At 62.4% G+C, this 15,901-nt stretch overlaps 1 protein-coding gene across 2 annotated transcripts in view; it reads right to left on the reverse strand.

The window, feature by feature from the left end:
- Positions 1–5,033: 5,033 nt before the first annotated feature.
- Positions 5,034–15,901, reverse strand: part of SCUBE1 (signal peptide, CUB domain and EGF like domain containing 1) — a 99,321-nt gene continuing 88,453 nt past the window's right edge. For both annotated transcript variants that reach the window (XM_070411262.1, XM_070411261.1), the window contains 8 exons: positions 15,438–15,641; positions 13,582–13,743; positions 12,845–13,012; positions 11,725–11,886; positions 11,115–11,312; positions 9,407–9,559; positions 8,761–8,840; positions 5,034–5,837 (listed from right to left, as the gene is read on the reverse strand). In XM_070411262.1, coding sequence (XP_070267363.1) covers positions 5,685–5,837; positions 8,761–8,840; positions 9,407–9,559; positions 11,115–11,312; positions 11,725–11,886; positions 12,845–13,012; positions 13,582–13,743; positions 15,438–15,641 — 1,280 coding nt within the window. In that variant the 3' untranslated portion in view covers positions 5,034–5,684. The remainder of the gene's footprint in view (positions 5,838–8,760; positions 8,841–9,406; positions 9,560–11,114; positions 11,313–11,724; positions 11,887–12,844; positions 13,013–13,581; positions 13,744–15,437; positions 15,642–15,901) is intronic.

Raw genomic sequence — 15,901 nt, forward strand, 5'->3', positions numbered from 1 at the left:
TTTATTTTTAAATTGCCAGTGCACGTCATATGTACCGGCCAGTAGGTCTTGAAGTTGGTCACTTAGCCTTTTATATATATAGATTATCATTGCAGAAAAAGGCCTTTACTATTCAACATTTTAACTGAACTTAGCTGAGTAGCATTCACAATAATGCTAGTTTTTCCACTTGGAGCAGAGTGAACTTCAGATAGCTTAATTTTAGTCCCACAGATTGGGTGAAAAAGTTGGAACTATGTAATGACTGATACAAGTTGGCTTCAACTATGGAATAATTCCTAGGCCAGTGGAGCTACACATTAATGGGGATGGTTTGGCTTTTCAGATGAACACAAGAAAAATATCTTCGAGGTTGCTTTCAGTTCTTTTGGGTATATTCCCTGAAGTTTCCATAGACTTATATCTTTATTTAAAAAATATATTTTATTGATTTCAGAGAGGAAGGGAGAGGGAGAAAAAGATAGAAACATCAATGATGAGAGAGAATCATTGATCGGCTGCCTCCTGCATGCCCCCCACCGGGGACTGAGCCTGCAACCCAGGCATGTGTCCTTGACTGGAATCGAACCTGGGACCCTTCAGTCCGCAGGCCGATGCTCTATCCACTGAGCCAAACCAGCTAGGGCTATTTTTATTTTTTAAGATATGTTTTTATTGATTTTGAGAGAGAGGGGGAGGAGAGAGAGAAACATTGATGTAAGAAACACTGATCCTTCCGTACTCACCCAACCAGGGATTGAGCCCCGCAACCTGGGCACGTGCCCTGACAGGGAATTGAACCAGTGACCTTTGAGTGAATGGGATGACGCCCAACCAACTGAGCCACACCGACCAGGGCTTTCCTTAGACTTTTTTAATTTTTTTAATTTAATTTTTATTTTTTAAAAAATATATTTTATTGATCTTTTACAGAGAGGAAGGGAGAGAGATAGAGAGTCAGAAACATCGATGAGAGAGACACATTGATCAGCTGCCTCCCGCACACCTCCCACTGGGGATGTGCCCACAACCCAAGTACATGCCCTTGACCGGAATCGAACCTGGGACCCTTCAGTCCGCAGGCCGACGCTCTATCCACCGAGCCAAACCGGCCTCGGCTCCTTAGACTTTTTAAAAAAATATATATTTTATTGATTTTTTACAGAGAGGAAGGGAGAGAGGTAGAGAGTTAGAAACATTGATGAGAGAGAAGCATCGATCAACTGCCTCCTGCACACTCCCTACTGGGGATGTGCCCGCAACCAAGGTACATGCCCTTGACAGGAATCGAACCTGGGACCCTTGAGTCTGTAGGCTGACGCTCTATCTACTGAGCCACACTGGCCAGGGCTCCTTAGACTTTTAAATCACTGTGTTCCCGCATCTCATCTGTAATATTAATATCCTTTATAAAATTGTTTTTCCTTCTGTCGAGTGCATGATGCCAGGGGTTCTCCACATTATTGAGGAGAATAGTGGTTATTAGCCTTTTAGGGTTGAGAACCTGATGAAAGCCATGGCCACACACACACACACACACACACACACCCCACACACACCCACACACCCACACACCCACACCCACACACACACACACCCACACACACACACACACATACCACTGGTCATGCACCTGGTTCCCGGGGTCCCATGTCCCCGGAGGCTTGCTGACCGCGGCTCCCAGGTGAGAGTCCGGCAGGAACATCGGCCCATGGCCGGTCCTGAGGAGCAATGGGACTCGAGCCTGACGTTCACTGTTCACTTTTGGCAGCTCCTCGGGAGCGCCTCTCCCTCACGTGGGGAGCCCTCCCCCTGCAGGTCGCGCACTCGCCACGCTGCCTCCCAGAGTCCACGGTGCCCCTTTCCTTTGCCTTTCCTTCCGTCCTCAGCACAGCCAGCGCATTGCTGAGAATGTTTTTTTCTTTTCTGATTTCAGTTACCGTGGTCCTCCCCACCCCACCGTGACCTCTGATGAGGAGAGGAAGGGAGCAGGATTCCAGTTCACCTTCTGTTTACTGTGAGTGATTTTCACACTTGTTCCATGACATGCATGTGTGTGAACATCATGGAGAAAACAGTATTCACGGCAACGCAGTTACGCTGGCCTTGGTCACTCCAGGCAGTGGTGCCGGGCTCAGACCACACAGCGGCCCTCGCGGAAGGAAGCCCCGGGGAGGCGGCGGGCACAGGCCCAGCTCCCGGGCCCCCACCCACGTGTGCAGACCTGGGGGAGCAGCCTGGCTGCGTCGCTCCGGCTGTTGAAGGTTCTGCATATGCAGTCCCGGGACCTGTGTGGCCTCTGCTGGCGAGGGCCCGCTCTCTATGAGCGTGTGCTGGGCCTGGAAGAGGGGGGCTAGGGAGGGGGCACTGGGCGTCTCCCCAGGCTGCTCGGGGCCTGGGCTGGAAGCAGCAGGAACCTTGGGTGGGCGCCGTGCTGCGGCCTCGCTCGCCCTGCCGGTCCAGTTCCAATGGACTAAATGGCTGTCCCACCGGGGAGCAGGCAGAGGCCATCCTCCTCTGAATGAGCTGGTTCTGGAGGGAGGGATTGTCACTGGTCCCCACCCCCACCCCTCCTTGCTCTCTCCTTGCTCTGCCCTTCAGGTCCCCGCCCTGGACAATTCACTGCCAGGGCTGCCCGACCCAAAATCAGCTTCGGGATCAGATGGGCTTGGTTTGGATTCTGCTAGAGTTACTACCCGCCTTAGGCAGGTCACCTGGCCTCCCTGAGTCTCCAGCTCCAGATTGAAGAACAAGTGTGGCTGCACCCACCCCCAGGGACAGAGCTTTGTGTGAGCAGGTGGTAAGGCTGAGCCCAGAGCCAGCCGGGCAAGGTGGGGGGACCTCGGCCCTTCCTGCTGAGACTTGGGGCCTAGAGGATGTCAGAGTTTGCTCAGGCTCTGGGGGCCTCAGGGAAGCACAGGGACCCGCTCCTTGGGGGCCACCTGCAGGGTGTGGCCATGGCCATGTGGTCTGCTCCTGGGGTGGGGCTGACTCGCCCCTGCTGGTGGCTGGCACACAGTAGGTGCTTGGACTTGGGACTTCTTAGGACTTCCTCCTGGAGGGGCTGGCGGTGCTGACATGGTCGTGGGAGCACCAAGCCCTTTGCAGTATCTTTCAACGTCAAGTCCTGCCTTTGGCCTGACGCTGGCTCCGTGCTGCCGCCCTGGTCAGAGTGCTGGCTGCCACCATGTGCTACTCGATGAGGAAGGGAGCCTGGCTGTAAGGTGCAGTTTTCCAGGTCGGCTGACTTCCAAGCATGGAGCAGGGAGGTAAGAAAAGCTGGGGTTCCTGGTGACAAGGGAGGAAGTTCCTTTCTGGAGCACTGGCTGTGGAGGCACAGGCAGTGGGCACTGCGTGGGGCAGAGACGCCGCCCTGCCCACCCTGGGCTTTGTCTCTTCATCCAGGGGGCTTTCCAGGGGATCTGTCAGCCCCAGCTGTGGGCTCTCTCCCTTTCTAGGAGCCTAGCACACAGTAGGTGCTCAGCAAACATTTACTAAATGACCCAGCTTAGCTCAGCATCTTCTTTTTCTGCTGGGCAGTGGAGGTGCTGGAAGAATTATTCATTCCCCAATGTCACCTCGTACCCGCCACAGCTCCGCAGGTCAGGTCTCTTGTCTAGAAACATGGGTGGCCTTGGCCGTGTCTGGGAGGGAAACGGGGATGTAAGAGGCGGGGGAGATTCAGGCTTTGGAAGCTGGCCTCTCTGAGCCACTGCAGCCTGGACTTCTGGGCCTGCGCCTCAGTTCTACTGCATCCGCGTGTCCCTGACCAGCGCACGGCAGGAGGGAAAGCTGCCCGAGACACCACTTGGACCCTCGGCCTCCTCCAGCCCGTCACCACACGCTGGGCAGGAGCTGCTGGGGCCATTCTGGGACGCCTAATGTCCAGGGATGACCAAGGGCTTGACAGGGAGAAAGGCCTCTTTCTGGAAGCCAGGGCTGGCTTCCCGGGACGGGGACCAGGGAAGGGCGGTGTGGCCCTGGGATTCCTCCGCTGACCCTGACCTACCCGAGTGCTGACCCCAATGGGAGTTGGATTTGACAGAGAAGGTGCTGGTGGCACTCAGGGGACTTGCCATACCGAGATGGGTCATGGCAGCAGAATTCTGGGGTCCCGAGCCCTCACCGGGGTTGTAAAATCCACCCTGATCCGGCTTGTCCCCAGCCCCCAGTCTCCGGGCCCTCGCTGGCCTGCCTCGATCCTGACCTGCTCAGGGTGCCGTGACCTTCTCACCCTGAGCTCCTTGCGGGCCGGTCATTGTGGCTGGGGAGCGGAGGGAGGGGGAGGGGGCGCGGAGGCAACAGTCTGGGGGCGTTCATTTAAGATTCTCCCATGTTCCTTGGGATTCTGAATACCTGTTAACCCTAAAAATACAGCCACCTCCTGCGCATGCCCTGCGTCTGGTGCCCGCGGCTCCAGCAGGCAGCAGCAGGCGCCCGCTTCCTGGCTGAGTGGGACTCCAGGCCACCGGGTCTGGTTCCAGACTCTCCTTTTTAAAGAGAGACTGAGAGGGAGACGGAGAGGGAGGCAACCAGCACAGGAGAAAGAGGGCTTCGCTGGGGCTGGGCCTCTGGCCCCAACCCCGACCCAGGGGAGGGGGGGCGGGGGGGGGGAGGAACCTGCCTCCCTGGGCCTGTCTCCTTCGAGAGTAAAAGCAAGGAGTGGGCACTGCTCCCCGAGGCCCCTGTGAGCACACGGCCAGTGCCCTCTGGGAAGGGCTTGCTCCGGTGGCATGAGGGCACAGCACGGACCCCGAGGTCATGCCTCAGGGTCAGACACGGCCCCTCCTGAAGGGGAGTGTAGGCCCCTGCACCCCCAGGAGGGCTGGAGGGGAACGTGCCTCCACTGAGGGCAGCGCTCCAGAAAGCCTCGGCGCCCAGCTCCCAAAGGACTCTTCCAAAGCGCCCCAGCCCGAGGCTCCCGCCTCCATGAACCAGGTGCCAGGGCCTGGGACGCAGCCTGATCAGCGAGGGAAGCGGGACAGCTGGGCGCGCACTGGTGGTGGAGACGAGGGTCACAGTGTTTACAGAGTCTTCCCTAAAGCACCCACAAGTAGAAGTCTCTATATATTTGTATTTATATTTATACATATATAATACTTAGACGCTCTATTGAGGAAAAGCACATCTACAGGTTCCTCCCCGGGCAGTCCTTTCTGTCCCGCCAGAATCCGTAGAGCTAACCACAGGGCAACCGGTCCTGGGCCTGTGGCCGAGGGGCCTACGGTGTGGACACCCTGCGGGCATCTTCCGGCTCATCAAAGCCCTGCAGCCGCCCTCACGCCCTTCTCTCCAGGGCCTGGCTCAGTTCTCCCGTTACCCTCCCAGAGCCTCCTGGAGACTCGGAGTGTCACTCAGGGGCACCTGCAGTCTCCCCATCGTGCTCGCCAGGACCGCCTGCGTGGCCTGGGCATGTGCAGAGGGCCTGGCCCAGGAGCGGGCGGTGTCCTGGAAACAGCAGGCGGAGGGAGGGAGCGAAGGAGAAAGGCTGCTGTAAGCAATGCTTCCCAGGGGCAGCGCTGGGAGCGGTGGCTGGGCTGGGCTCTGCCTGGGCGCGGTCTCGCCCTCCACGGGCTGGTCAGCGCTTCCTGAGGGCAGCCCCACGGGGCCAGGCGGAGGCCCTGGCGCCTCCTAGCTTCTGCGTGGGGGCGGGCCCTCCCTCCGCCCTGGGGACGCTGCCGGCAGGAGCGGCGGGTGCACCAGCGTTATTTGTAGGGCCGCAGGAATCGGGACACTTTGGAGCGCAGCAGTTTGATGAAGGAGCGGGGGAACATCTCTTTGGACTCCTGGGCCGTGTACCTGAAGTAGTTCTGGGGGTGCGCCAGCACGTCGAAGAGCGCCTTGATCAGCTTCTTGTCCTGCAAGACATGGCCGGCCGGGTGAGGTCAGGCGGGGCTGGAGGGCCCGGGGGGGCCTGATGGGGGCTGAGGGGTGTCGGCACAGGTGCGGGCGGGGGGAGATGCTGGGCTGCTGGTGAGTTTCAGGAGCCCGCACTCTGCTATAAATGGCTTTTACTTTTAAGTGTCGAATTTAAAAAAAAAATATTTTTATTGATTTCAGAGAGGAAAGGAGAGGGAGAGAGATCAAGAAACATCAGTGATGAGAGAGAATCATTGATCGGCTGCCTCCTGCACGCCCCACACCGGGGATCCAGCCCACAACCCAGGCATGTGCCCTGACCTGGAATTGAACCGTGACTTCCTGGTTCATGGGTCCACGCTTAACCACTGCGCCACGCTGGCTGGGCTTGAATTGGTTTTTAATAGTCTATTGGGGGAGCATTTGAGATCTTGCTCCCGGCATATGTCAGTTTGGCTCAAATAAACTCTTAAAAACAGTCTACTGGTTTCAACTTTTGGAGCTCCAATGCTCCTTAATGTAATAAGGGTTCTCCTGCAGAAAACAAGGCACAGCAAAAACTATGTTGGAAACCAGGACACGGAGCAGAGAACACGGGCTTTGGGGGCCAAAGACCTGGGTTTGAAACTACTTCCAGAACCTGCTCCCTAACCTGGGAACAGCCCCGCGCTCTGAAGGTAACTCCTCTGTGTGAGGAGGGGGGCGGCGAAGGCAGCAATGAACAAGGAGCCTGGCGCACAGGCCTACGTCCCGCTCAGCACGGCACTCCGCCTCGGGCGGCCTCACCGCGGCCTTTGCACGGGCAGACGTGGTCTGCACTCTGGTGTTGTCGCTTAGTAGCCGGACCCCGTCTCTGAGCCCAGGGGGGACATATCTAAAGGGGGCGATGCGACCCGGAGGAGACCCTTAGCAGTGTGAGCCTGGCTGTGGTGTCCCAAGGGCTCCAGCAGAGCCCCCACACGTGGCCCATGGAAGGGGCTCAGCGAAGGCAGCCACCATGCCACGGACTGTGACATGACCCAGCACGTGCTTGTAGTCTCTCTTACACACGTGCGTGCAGGCAGCATCATGCCGCTGAGAAACACTCCTGGGTCCCTCTGTGTGCCAAGTGCGCTGCCAGGTGCTGGGGGCAGAATGCTAAGCATGGGCCCCTGCAGCCCACCATGAGGAGGACGGGTGCCAAATACTGTCACCACAGGACAACCCGAAACTGCAGGGCTGACGGGAAGGCCATGGGACTCTGAGTACGACCTGGCCAGGGAGGTCCAGGCGGCTGCCCAGAGGACGGGCGCCTGAGCTGAGAGCAGAGGCTGGGTGGACGATCACTGAGGAAAGAGGCTGTGGTGAGTGGAGTGTCGGGGTGCGGAGGCCCAGGCCCTGCAGAGCAGGTGGCGGCCATGCTGGGCTTGGCCCTGCAGGCCCAGGTGTCCATCCTAGCTGAGCGCTTCTATTCTGAAGAGCTGCTCCCAGTGGTGGGGGCAGAGGGCCAGGCCGCAGAGGACAGGTGAGGGGGAAAGAGGTGGGCACTGTCTCCAGGACAGACTGACAGGCCAGGACGACCCTCTGGTTCCCGCTCACCAGACGGGCGCCAAGGAGGAGAGGAGGAGCTCCGAGCCCCGAGATCTCCAGATTTGTAACCTCTCCACTTACAAACTGCCTGCCCGCTGCGGCAGAGTACAGGCCGGGGACCCCAGGGCTGTGAGCTATTTCTCAGCCCTGGAGGCGGGGCTCAGAAGGCTGGCTGGGGCCACCCAGCTGGGAGTGACAGCCTGTGACTGCCCCAGCCCCACTCCTGCCCTGCAGGCTCAGGCCCTGTCAGCAGGGGCTGAGCCCAGAGCCCGGAGCCTGGGGCCCTGTCAGCAGGGGCTGAGCCCAGAACCCGGGGCGCTGTCTGCAGGGGCTGAGCCCAGAGCCCAGAGTGCTGTCTGCAGGGGCTGAGCCCGGAGCCCAGGGTGCTGTCTGCAGGGGCTGAGCCCGGAGCCTGGGGTGCCGTTTGCAGGGGCTGAGCCCAGGGCGCTGTCAGCAGGGGCTGAGCCCGGAGCCCGGGGCGCCGTCTGCAGGGGCTGAGCCCGGAGCCTGGGGCGCTGTCTGCAGGGGCTGAGCCCGGAGCTCAGGGTGCTGTCTGCAGGGGCTGAGCCCGGAGCCCAGGGTGCTGTCTGCAGGGGCTGAGCCCGGAGCCTGGGGCGCCGTCTGCAGGGGCTGAGCCCAGGGCGCTGTCTGCAGGGGCTGAGCCCGGAGCCTGGGGTGCCGTCTGCAGGGGCTGAGCCCGGAGCTCAGGATACTGTCTGCAGGGGCTGAGCCCGGAGCCTGGGGCGCTGTCTGCAGGGGCTGAGCCCGGAGCCCAGGGCGCTGTCTGCAGGGGCTGAGCCCGGAGCCTGGGGCGCCGTCTGCAGGGGCTGACAGCCCCGGAGCCTGGAGCCCGGGGCGCTGTCTGCAGGGGCTGAGCCCAGAGCCCGGGTGCTGCCTGCAGGGGCTGGCCCCTGGGGTGGCCTCTCCTGGTGAGGACCCAGGGTCTTGACCTGGAGTGTCAGCTGCTGACGCCACGGCCCCTCCGTGACAAGGTGGCTGTGTCTCCAGCCATGGATGGGGTGAGGAGGGAGTCCGTCCCAAAGGCGGCATCGGATTCCATTGATTTAAAGATACCACTCTGTCAACTACCCTCACTTCACATATGAGGAGAGGGGCTCAGAGCTGGTAAGGGACCTGCCCCAGGACAGGCCACCAGGTCGGGGGCTAGACCCTACAGAGAGCTGGTTTTGGAGCTCCTGGTCTGGAAGGACAGAGGTGCCAGCCTCAGCCCCACCCCCAGGGCCCTCTGACCCCCCACCTTCCCTCACTAGGGGGGCTGGGCAGGGAGGTCCCTGGAGCCCACAGCCTGTCCTGGGGTTGCACGAATCCCGTCCCACAGAGAAGCTCACGCACCTTCAAAATCTCCTGGTGATTCTCCGAGGCGTAGAGCCGTCCGTCTCTAACGATGTCTTCTATCAACTGCTGGTAGTCCTCTGTGAGCCGCCGAGAGGGAGGGAGGTGAGGGCTCCGGACCCCTCGGCCCTCTCCCCCACAACCTCTGCCCCCCCTGTGCCAGCCACAGGCAGCTCTGCCTCTGCGCCTGTGTGCCCTGTACCCACATTGTTCTCCTTGAGGTTTGGTGAGCTAGAAAACTCCAATTTAATCCTCAAAACGCTGCTCGGGCGGCACCAATTGCTCCCTCCTCAGTGCCTCAGACCCATTATGGGCCTGTTCCCCTCCCCCAGGCTGGAGCCCCTGAGGCTGATGGGCTTGGATCTGTGAGCCCAGGGCTGGGCTGGACCCATTATGGGCCTGTTCCCCTCCCCGGGCTGGAGCCCCTGAGGCTGATGGGCTTGGATCTGTGAGCCCAGGGCTGGGCTGGACCCATTATGGGCCTGTTCCCCTCCCCGGGCTGGAGCTCCTGAGGCTGATGGGCTTGCCTCTGTGAGCCCAGGGCTGGTCTGGACCCATTATGGGCCTGTTCCCCTCCCCGAGGCTGATGGGCTTGGATCTGTGAGCCCAGGGCTGGCCTGGGCTCGGTGCAGTGTGGCCCACGTACCGTCGTAGGTGACATAGGGCACCTGGAAGCCTTTGCCGCTGTTGCCTTCGTTGGATCTGAACTGGATCCAGAGCTTCCGGGAGCGGGAGGTGAAGGCGATGGGCCTCTCGTAGGTCTGGCAGGTCTCGTAGGTGGTGATAGATGTGGGCGAGGCTGGGGGTGAGGACACGCCATTGCTCCTCTCCTCCCCCTCCCAGGAACCAGCGCCCACCATGCCCACTGCTCCAAAGACCCTCTCTCTAGTCTCCGCACTGTTCCCTCTGCCTCAGATGCCCTTCCCCACCCCCACCCCCAGTTCCTAATTGTCCTTCTGAGCCCATTTCCATGCCCCCTCCTCCAGGAAGCCTCCCTGACTGTTCATCCTCCCTGCAAGTTGCCGCTCTGCTCTGGCAAACCCTTTATTACAGCCTCTCTATAGGGTGTCACTGTCCTGCCACCTGCTCCTCAAGGCCAGGGCTCATGCCTGCACCAGCGCAGAGCCAGGGCTGAGGTGGAGGCTCAGATGTGGGGAGTGACCCTTCCCTGTGAGGGCCTGGGTGCCCTCTTCTCACCGCCCCTGGGAGGCTTCCTGACTTGCCCTTGAGGTGGGAGAGGCTGGCTCCCCTGCAGCTCAGCCCTGTGTGTGAACAGTGGAGGGAGGAGGGGTAGCTGGGAGCTGGTGACAAGCATGGGCAGGGGACAGGGTCCCAGGCTGGGCTCTGAATTTCCATGGGAGCCTGGGCAGCTCCGGGCCCTTTGTGGCCTCGGTCCTATTGGAAAGTGGAGTTTTCCAGCTCAGCAGCTGCACTGAGGGGGAGACGGTGACGAGACCCGGTGCAAAGGGCTCAGCCTGCCCGGGCTCCGCCGGTCTCTGTGCCAGGGACAGCCGAGGCCCAGGTGGCAGGTGCGTTTGTGCGGCTGCCTGTGTCCTCCCCCGACCTCTGACTGGAAGCTTTCCCCGATGGGCACCACTGCCCCACGGCAGCGCCCACTGGGAGGAATTCAGCTGGTCCTGGGGGGCACTCCAGGGTAGCTCTGCCTTGGTGGCTGCCGTGGCCATCTGGGCTCACACCTGTCCGGTGGTGGAGGGGCCACCTGAAGACTCACCACAGGCCCCTGACGGGGGTGACAAGCCAGGAGGCTGGGGCTCATGGAGGGGAAGGGGCGGGCTGTCGACCCTGGGCACCCTGTGTGCGGGCACACACTGGCCCTTTGCCACATGCCACCCCACACTTCAGAGGAAGGAGGGCTGTGGAGGAGGGGTCACTCCCGGGCCTCACCCTGGCCTGTGTGGCAGGACTGGTGTATGATCAGTGTAGAGACCAGCCTGGACCAGGTCCTGATCCCATGCTCGGGGCACCCGGAGCTTTCCAGACCTTTCCACAGAACGCTGCAGAGCCCCCGGCTTAGAGTCAGACAGAAGTGGATTTACACCCAGGGGTGCCCTTGCCGGTGTGGCTCAGTGGATAGAGCGTTGGCCTGCAGACTAAAGGGCCCCAGGTTCGATTCTGGCCAAGGGCACATGCCCGGGTTGCGGGCTCAATCCCCGGTGGGGGGCGTGCAGGAGGCAGCCGATCAATGATTCTCTCTCATCATTGATGTTTCTAGTTCTCCTTCCTCTCCCTTCCTTTCTGAAATCAATAAAAATATATATTTAAAGAAAAATAAATAAAAAAATAAAGCTGGGGTGAAGGTGTGGACGTGGCCGAGCCGGCCCCCGCGGACCTACCGCTCTTGCGCATGACCAGGACGTCGCCGCACTCGTCCTCAATGGGCAGGAAGATCTCGGGGACCACGATGAGGATCCTGCGCTTGGGGGGCGGGGAGATGTACCACACGCACTCCGCGTTGGCCGGGTAGTCGCCGGGGTAGTTGGGGGACTCGATGTAGCCCATGTAGTCGCCGAGCTCCCCGCCGCAGTGCTGGTCTGTGGGCGCGGGGCCCGCGGGCCTGGTCAGGCCCAGCTGATGGGTGGCCTGGCCAGCTGGGCCCTCGGCAGCCTTGAGGCTGGCAGGTGCTCTGTCCCCACCTTCCCCCCCCCCCCCCCCCCCCCCCCCCCCGCCAGTCAGCCAGGCCTTGAGCTGCCTTCTCCTGGGGACCCGCTCACAGCCTCCCTGGCCTGGCCTCTCTTCCATAGACCCAGACGCCGAGCAGGGCCCGGCCCCGCCCCGAGGTGCAGGCCGCCCGGTGAGCAATGGAACCGAGAACGCCGGGTGCGATGACGGCGCTCTGCAGAGCGGGCCGAGCGGGGCACAGTCCACACCGTGGGGCTCCCTGCCCAGCCCCTCCCAGCGCCCCAGCCCCTCCCAGCACCCCCAGGCCGGAAGAACAGCACCTACTTTTGCAGTGCGTGACGTTGGTGGAGCCATCGAAGTCAGTGCTGGTGTTGCCTGGGCAGGTGATGCAGTGGTTCTGGCCAAACTCGGGCTGGTAGGTGCCGATGGGGCAGCGGATGCAGCGGTGGGAGGTGGTGTTGTAGTGGTGGCCGGGGGAGCAGTGCACTGGGGGGCAGGGGTGCGTTGGTGGGGGGGGGGCATTCTCCCCAAGGCCTCCCTGCACCCGAGGTCTCAGCAGAGTCAAGGCCCTTCCCCACTGCCTGGTGCCCTCCCACCCGCGTCTAGTCCCTCTGTCCCCACCCTGTCCACAGCGTGCAGAGTGCTCTGGGCCTCCGCGGTCTGAGCGGGTGGGGGGGTTGGAGCGGGAGGAGGGGGAAGCAGACCGAGTCCGCCTCGAGGGGCTGTGGGGAAGGAGATGTGGGTGAGGGTGGAGTTCCCCAAGGGCCACTGAGAAGGGACTTGGGCTCCAGCACACAGGGACCCTGGAGGCCGCCCTGCCGGGAGCAATTCTCGGGGAGCAGTGGGGGTGACAGTCTGGCTGGCTGGTGGGGTTCAGGAGAGAATGGGGGAGAGGGAGTGGAGTCCAGACACTCGTTCTATGAGGCTGAGTCACGGGGAGGAAAGGAGGCAGGAGTGGAGTGGGGGCGCTGGAGCTGGGCTGCCTCCCTCAGAACGAGGGCTCAGAGAACCCGTGTTTCTAGCACATGGGGGTGTCAGAGGGGCTCCCCAAAGGCGTGTCTGAGAGGGAGCGTGCCTGTGCCCCGGGTGGGGAGGAGTGGTGGGGCTGCAGTCTGGTGGCCCTGGGGACGGGGTGTCCAGTGGGGTGACTCTGACCTGGCCCCACCGTCCCTGCTGCCTCCTGCACTTCACCTTCTTGCCCCACCGTCCCTCTACATGAAGCACCCAGAGGAGCGGGCAGCTCCCCTCACCACCCCGGGGCTCAGAGCCCTTGCCCGCAGCTCAGGCTGTGGGAGCCCCGCTGTCCTGCCCAGTGGGTGGCACAGCCGGTCACCAGTGTCCAGCGCCTGAGGGCTCCAGGCTCCGCCTCTGACCCGGAGGTGTGTGGGCGGGAAATGGTCCCCGAGCAGCTCAGCCAGCCTGGGGGTGAGTGGGGCGCCCTCACCTTTGGCCTCGCAGTCTTGGAAGGAGGCCATGCCCTCGTGCTTGGTGAGCAGCCCCCCTCCGCAGGGGAAGCAGTTGGTGCGCCCGGGCTCCGGCTGGTACGTGCCCACGGGGCAGGCCTGGCAGGGCCTGAAGCCGTCAGCGGAGAAGGAGCCGGGAGAGCACTGGCCTGGAAGACAGAGGCCATGGCTCATTCATGCCGGCAGGAGGGGCCTCGTCCAGCCCTGCCCTCAGCTCTCAGCCCTCATCTGCCCCTGGGAAGGGCACCCAGCACCAAGGTTGGGGTGGCTGGGGGAGGACCCTGGGGGAGGAAGCCTGGGGTGCCCGAGCCTGCCACCCACCCGTCTGTGGCGGTCAGAGGCTCACGGCCGTGGGGCTTGGCCAGGCCTGGCTCTCCTTCTCCCACCAGCAAGAGGAGAAGGGGCCTTGTGCCGAGCTGGGTGTGCGTGTGGGCCCCACAGTGGAGATGGGGAGTGGGGAGGTCACTTCTTTCAGAGGGACTGTCCCCCGAGGGCAGGCCACACCAGGGCTCACAGCAGGACCTGGGGCCCTTAGCTCAGGGCTGACACTGCCTTGGCCTGTGCGGGAGGACAACACCGAGCGAGGCAGGACGGAGTGTCCCTGGCATGGCCCGCGGGGCGGCTAGTGCCCTTTCGGCCCAGACTCTGGGTTCTCTGCTCGCAGCACTGGCCACTCCGAGCTCCCCGCCCTCTCCTTCCCGGCTGGGCCCACACTTGCCTCCACATTCAGATACGTTGCGGGCACCAGCCAGGCCGAGCCCGTCGCTGCTGGGGCACGGAGTGCAGCTGAGCTGGCCTTCCCCATCCTGGTAGGTGCCCGGCGCGCACGGCACACACTGGCCGGAATCCCCGCTGAAGTAGGTGCCGGGCTCGCAGGCCACTGCAGGGGCAAAGCGGAGAGTCTCCTGGTGGCCGGTCTCCTGGTGCCTCAGGGCCACCTGTGAGGACCCTGGAGGCCAGCCCTGGTCCCAGGCCCCTCCTGGCTGCTCCTGCTGACCCCCCTCCCCCCACCCCGTCTTCTGTGCAGGCTGCGGTCCAGGCTCCAGCGGGACCTTCATCCTCTCTCAGCCCACATCCTGCCTGCAGCTCTGAGCCCTGGGCCTGCGTACCATCTGCCTCCTGGATGAGACACGGTCGTTTCGTCCAAACCCAGCTCCCCTGCTCCCCCTTCCCTTCCCCTCCCCTCCCCCTGTGGAGGGAGTAGATGCCTGAGGACGCGGGACAGCAGAGAGTGGGGGAGTGAGGGAGGCTCGGGCAGGAAGGCAGGGGCAGAGATGGTGGGATGCAGACAGAGCCAGTGTGGTTGGCTGCACTGAGCAAATAAGCAAACGGAGGAGCAACAGAGGAAGCTGATGGGGAAAGTGAGGACATTCCCGGGAGGAGGGAGGGCGTGTGGGCTGGAGGGATGCTAGCAGGCGCTGGGGCATGTGGGGCCGAGGCTACCAGTGTCCACAGGGGGATCTGGGTGAAGAAACATGGAAGTTGTGTTCTGTCTGCAACGTTTCTTAAAGTTTGAAATGATTTTAAAATATATTATTAAAAATAAAAGAATGAAGAAAAGTGGAAAATAAATAGAAGAATGGCAGAGAAAGGCAGCACTGCCCACTTCATTGCTTGAGCCAGGACCCCGCCCTCCCCTCCCTTCGCATCTCCTGCCTGCCGCTCCCCGTACCGCAAACCCCTTCTCCAGCTGCCCCCAAGTTATCCTCTGGCCAAGCCCGTGCTTTGGGTTTGGGGCTCTAGCCGCCTAGTCAAGGTCTTCACGGGGTGACCCACGAGCGGCTCGAGCTAACAAGTGCAGGGGAGCTCCGCATCTGGGTCCCTCCCCAAAGCCCCAGAGCAGGTGAGGCCACTCTGCCCAGGAAGCCCGAGCCGCCGTGTGGCCCGTGTGGTCCCGAAGCCCCTGCAGGTACTCTGAGTGCCCCTCATTCTCTCCACCGCCCCTGCCACCTCCTGAGTCTCCCCTCTGGCCTGGCCTTCCGTCCACCGCCCACCCTCCGCTCAGCGTCCCCACAGCGGACGGTGGGCCAGGTGTTCCCAGGCCCCCAGAGCAGCCCGCCCGCCAGGTCCGATGCTGCATGTGGCCCGGGTGTGTTCGCATGCTCACCACCGGCCTTCTCTCCCCTAGTAAACTACCCCACGCTCAGCACCCGGGGCTGCTGCAGCCCCGTCTCCTCCCAGCAGGCCCGCCCTGGGGGGTCATGTCACCAGCCTCATTCACTTGGACCTGCTGGCCGTGCCGCACCCCTGGGGGCCCTCGGCCTCATGTGCTTCTGCTCTCGGCCCCTGCTCTGCCCTCAGGCCCCCGCCGCCCCCGGCCCTGCCTCCACTGTCTCACTGGCCTGTGCTCTCCGTCCCACGGGCAGGACTGCGGTGCAGGTCACGTGTACAAACACGCACCGAGTGGGAGCCTCGCCCAGGGCCCGGCGCCAGGGAGTGTCTTCTGGGACAGCCGCTGTGACTGCCACCTGCTCCTCTCTGGCGGCCTCGCGCTTCTCTGTCCCCGCCCTCTTGTGCCCCTTCCCCGGGCCACGTGGAAGGAAGGAGGGAGAGAGTGGCTGTGCCGGGACTCACCGCATGTGCTGTCCTGCAGCGTCTGGCCTGTGCTGCATGTGCCCTGGCCCTCCGGGGCCTTGGCCGGCTGCTGGGCCACCTCGTACTCGGTGCCCGCAACCTGGATGGAGAAGAGCTGCCGGCTGACGGCCTTCCGCAGGGTCCTGATGGCAGCCTGCACGCTCTGCTCTGCCCGCCTCCGCACGCAGTCCGCCTCGCAGGTGTCTACAGGCCGGAGAGAACGTCACACACCTCCCCCACCCCCGTCCCCCGCTCCCATCCCGCTACCTCTTCCCCAGGCTTCCCCTCTGCCCTCTGCCGGCACCAGCACTGCACTGGGCCAGGCCACTGCTGGGAGCGCCTTCTTGCAGCAGCCCTGGGGCGAGGCACCATTGCTGCGTCCATCTGACAGATGAGGAGACAGGCTCCCAGAGCTATCGCCTGCCCAAAGCCATGAGGCAGATCTGACTGGAAACCAGGCCTCT

This window comes from Myotis yumanensis, unplaced genomic scaffold (genome assembly GCF_028538775.1).
Source record: "Myotis yumanensis isolate MYYU_CA2020_CCGP unplaced genomic scaffold, mMyoYum1.0.hap1 SCAF_3, whole genome shotgun sequence".
Lineage (NCBI taxonomy): Eukaryota > Metazoa > Chordata > Mammalia > Chiroptera > Vespertilionidae > Myotis > Myotis yumanensis.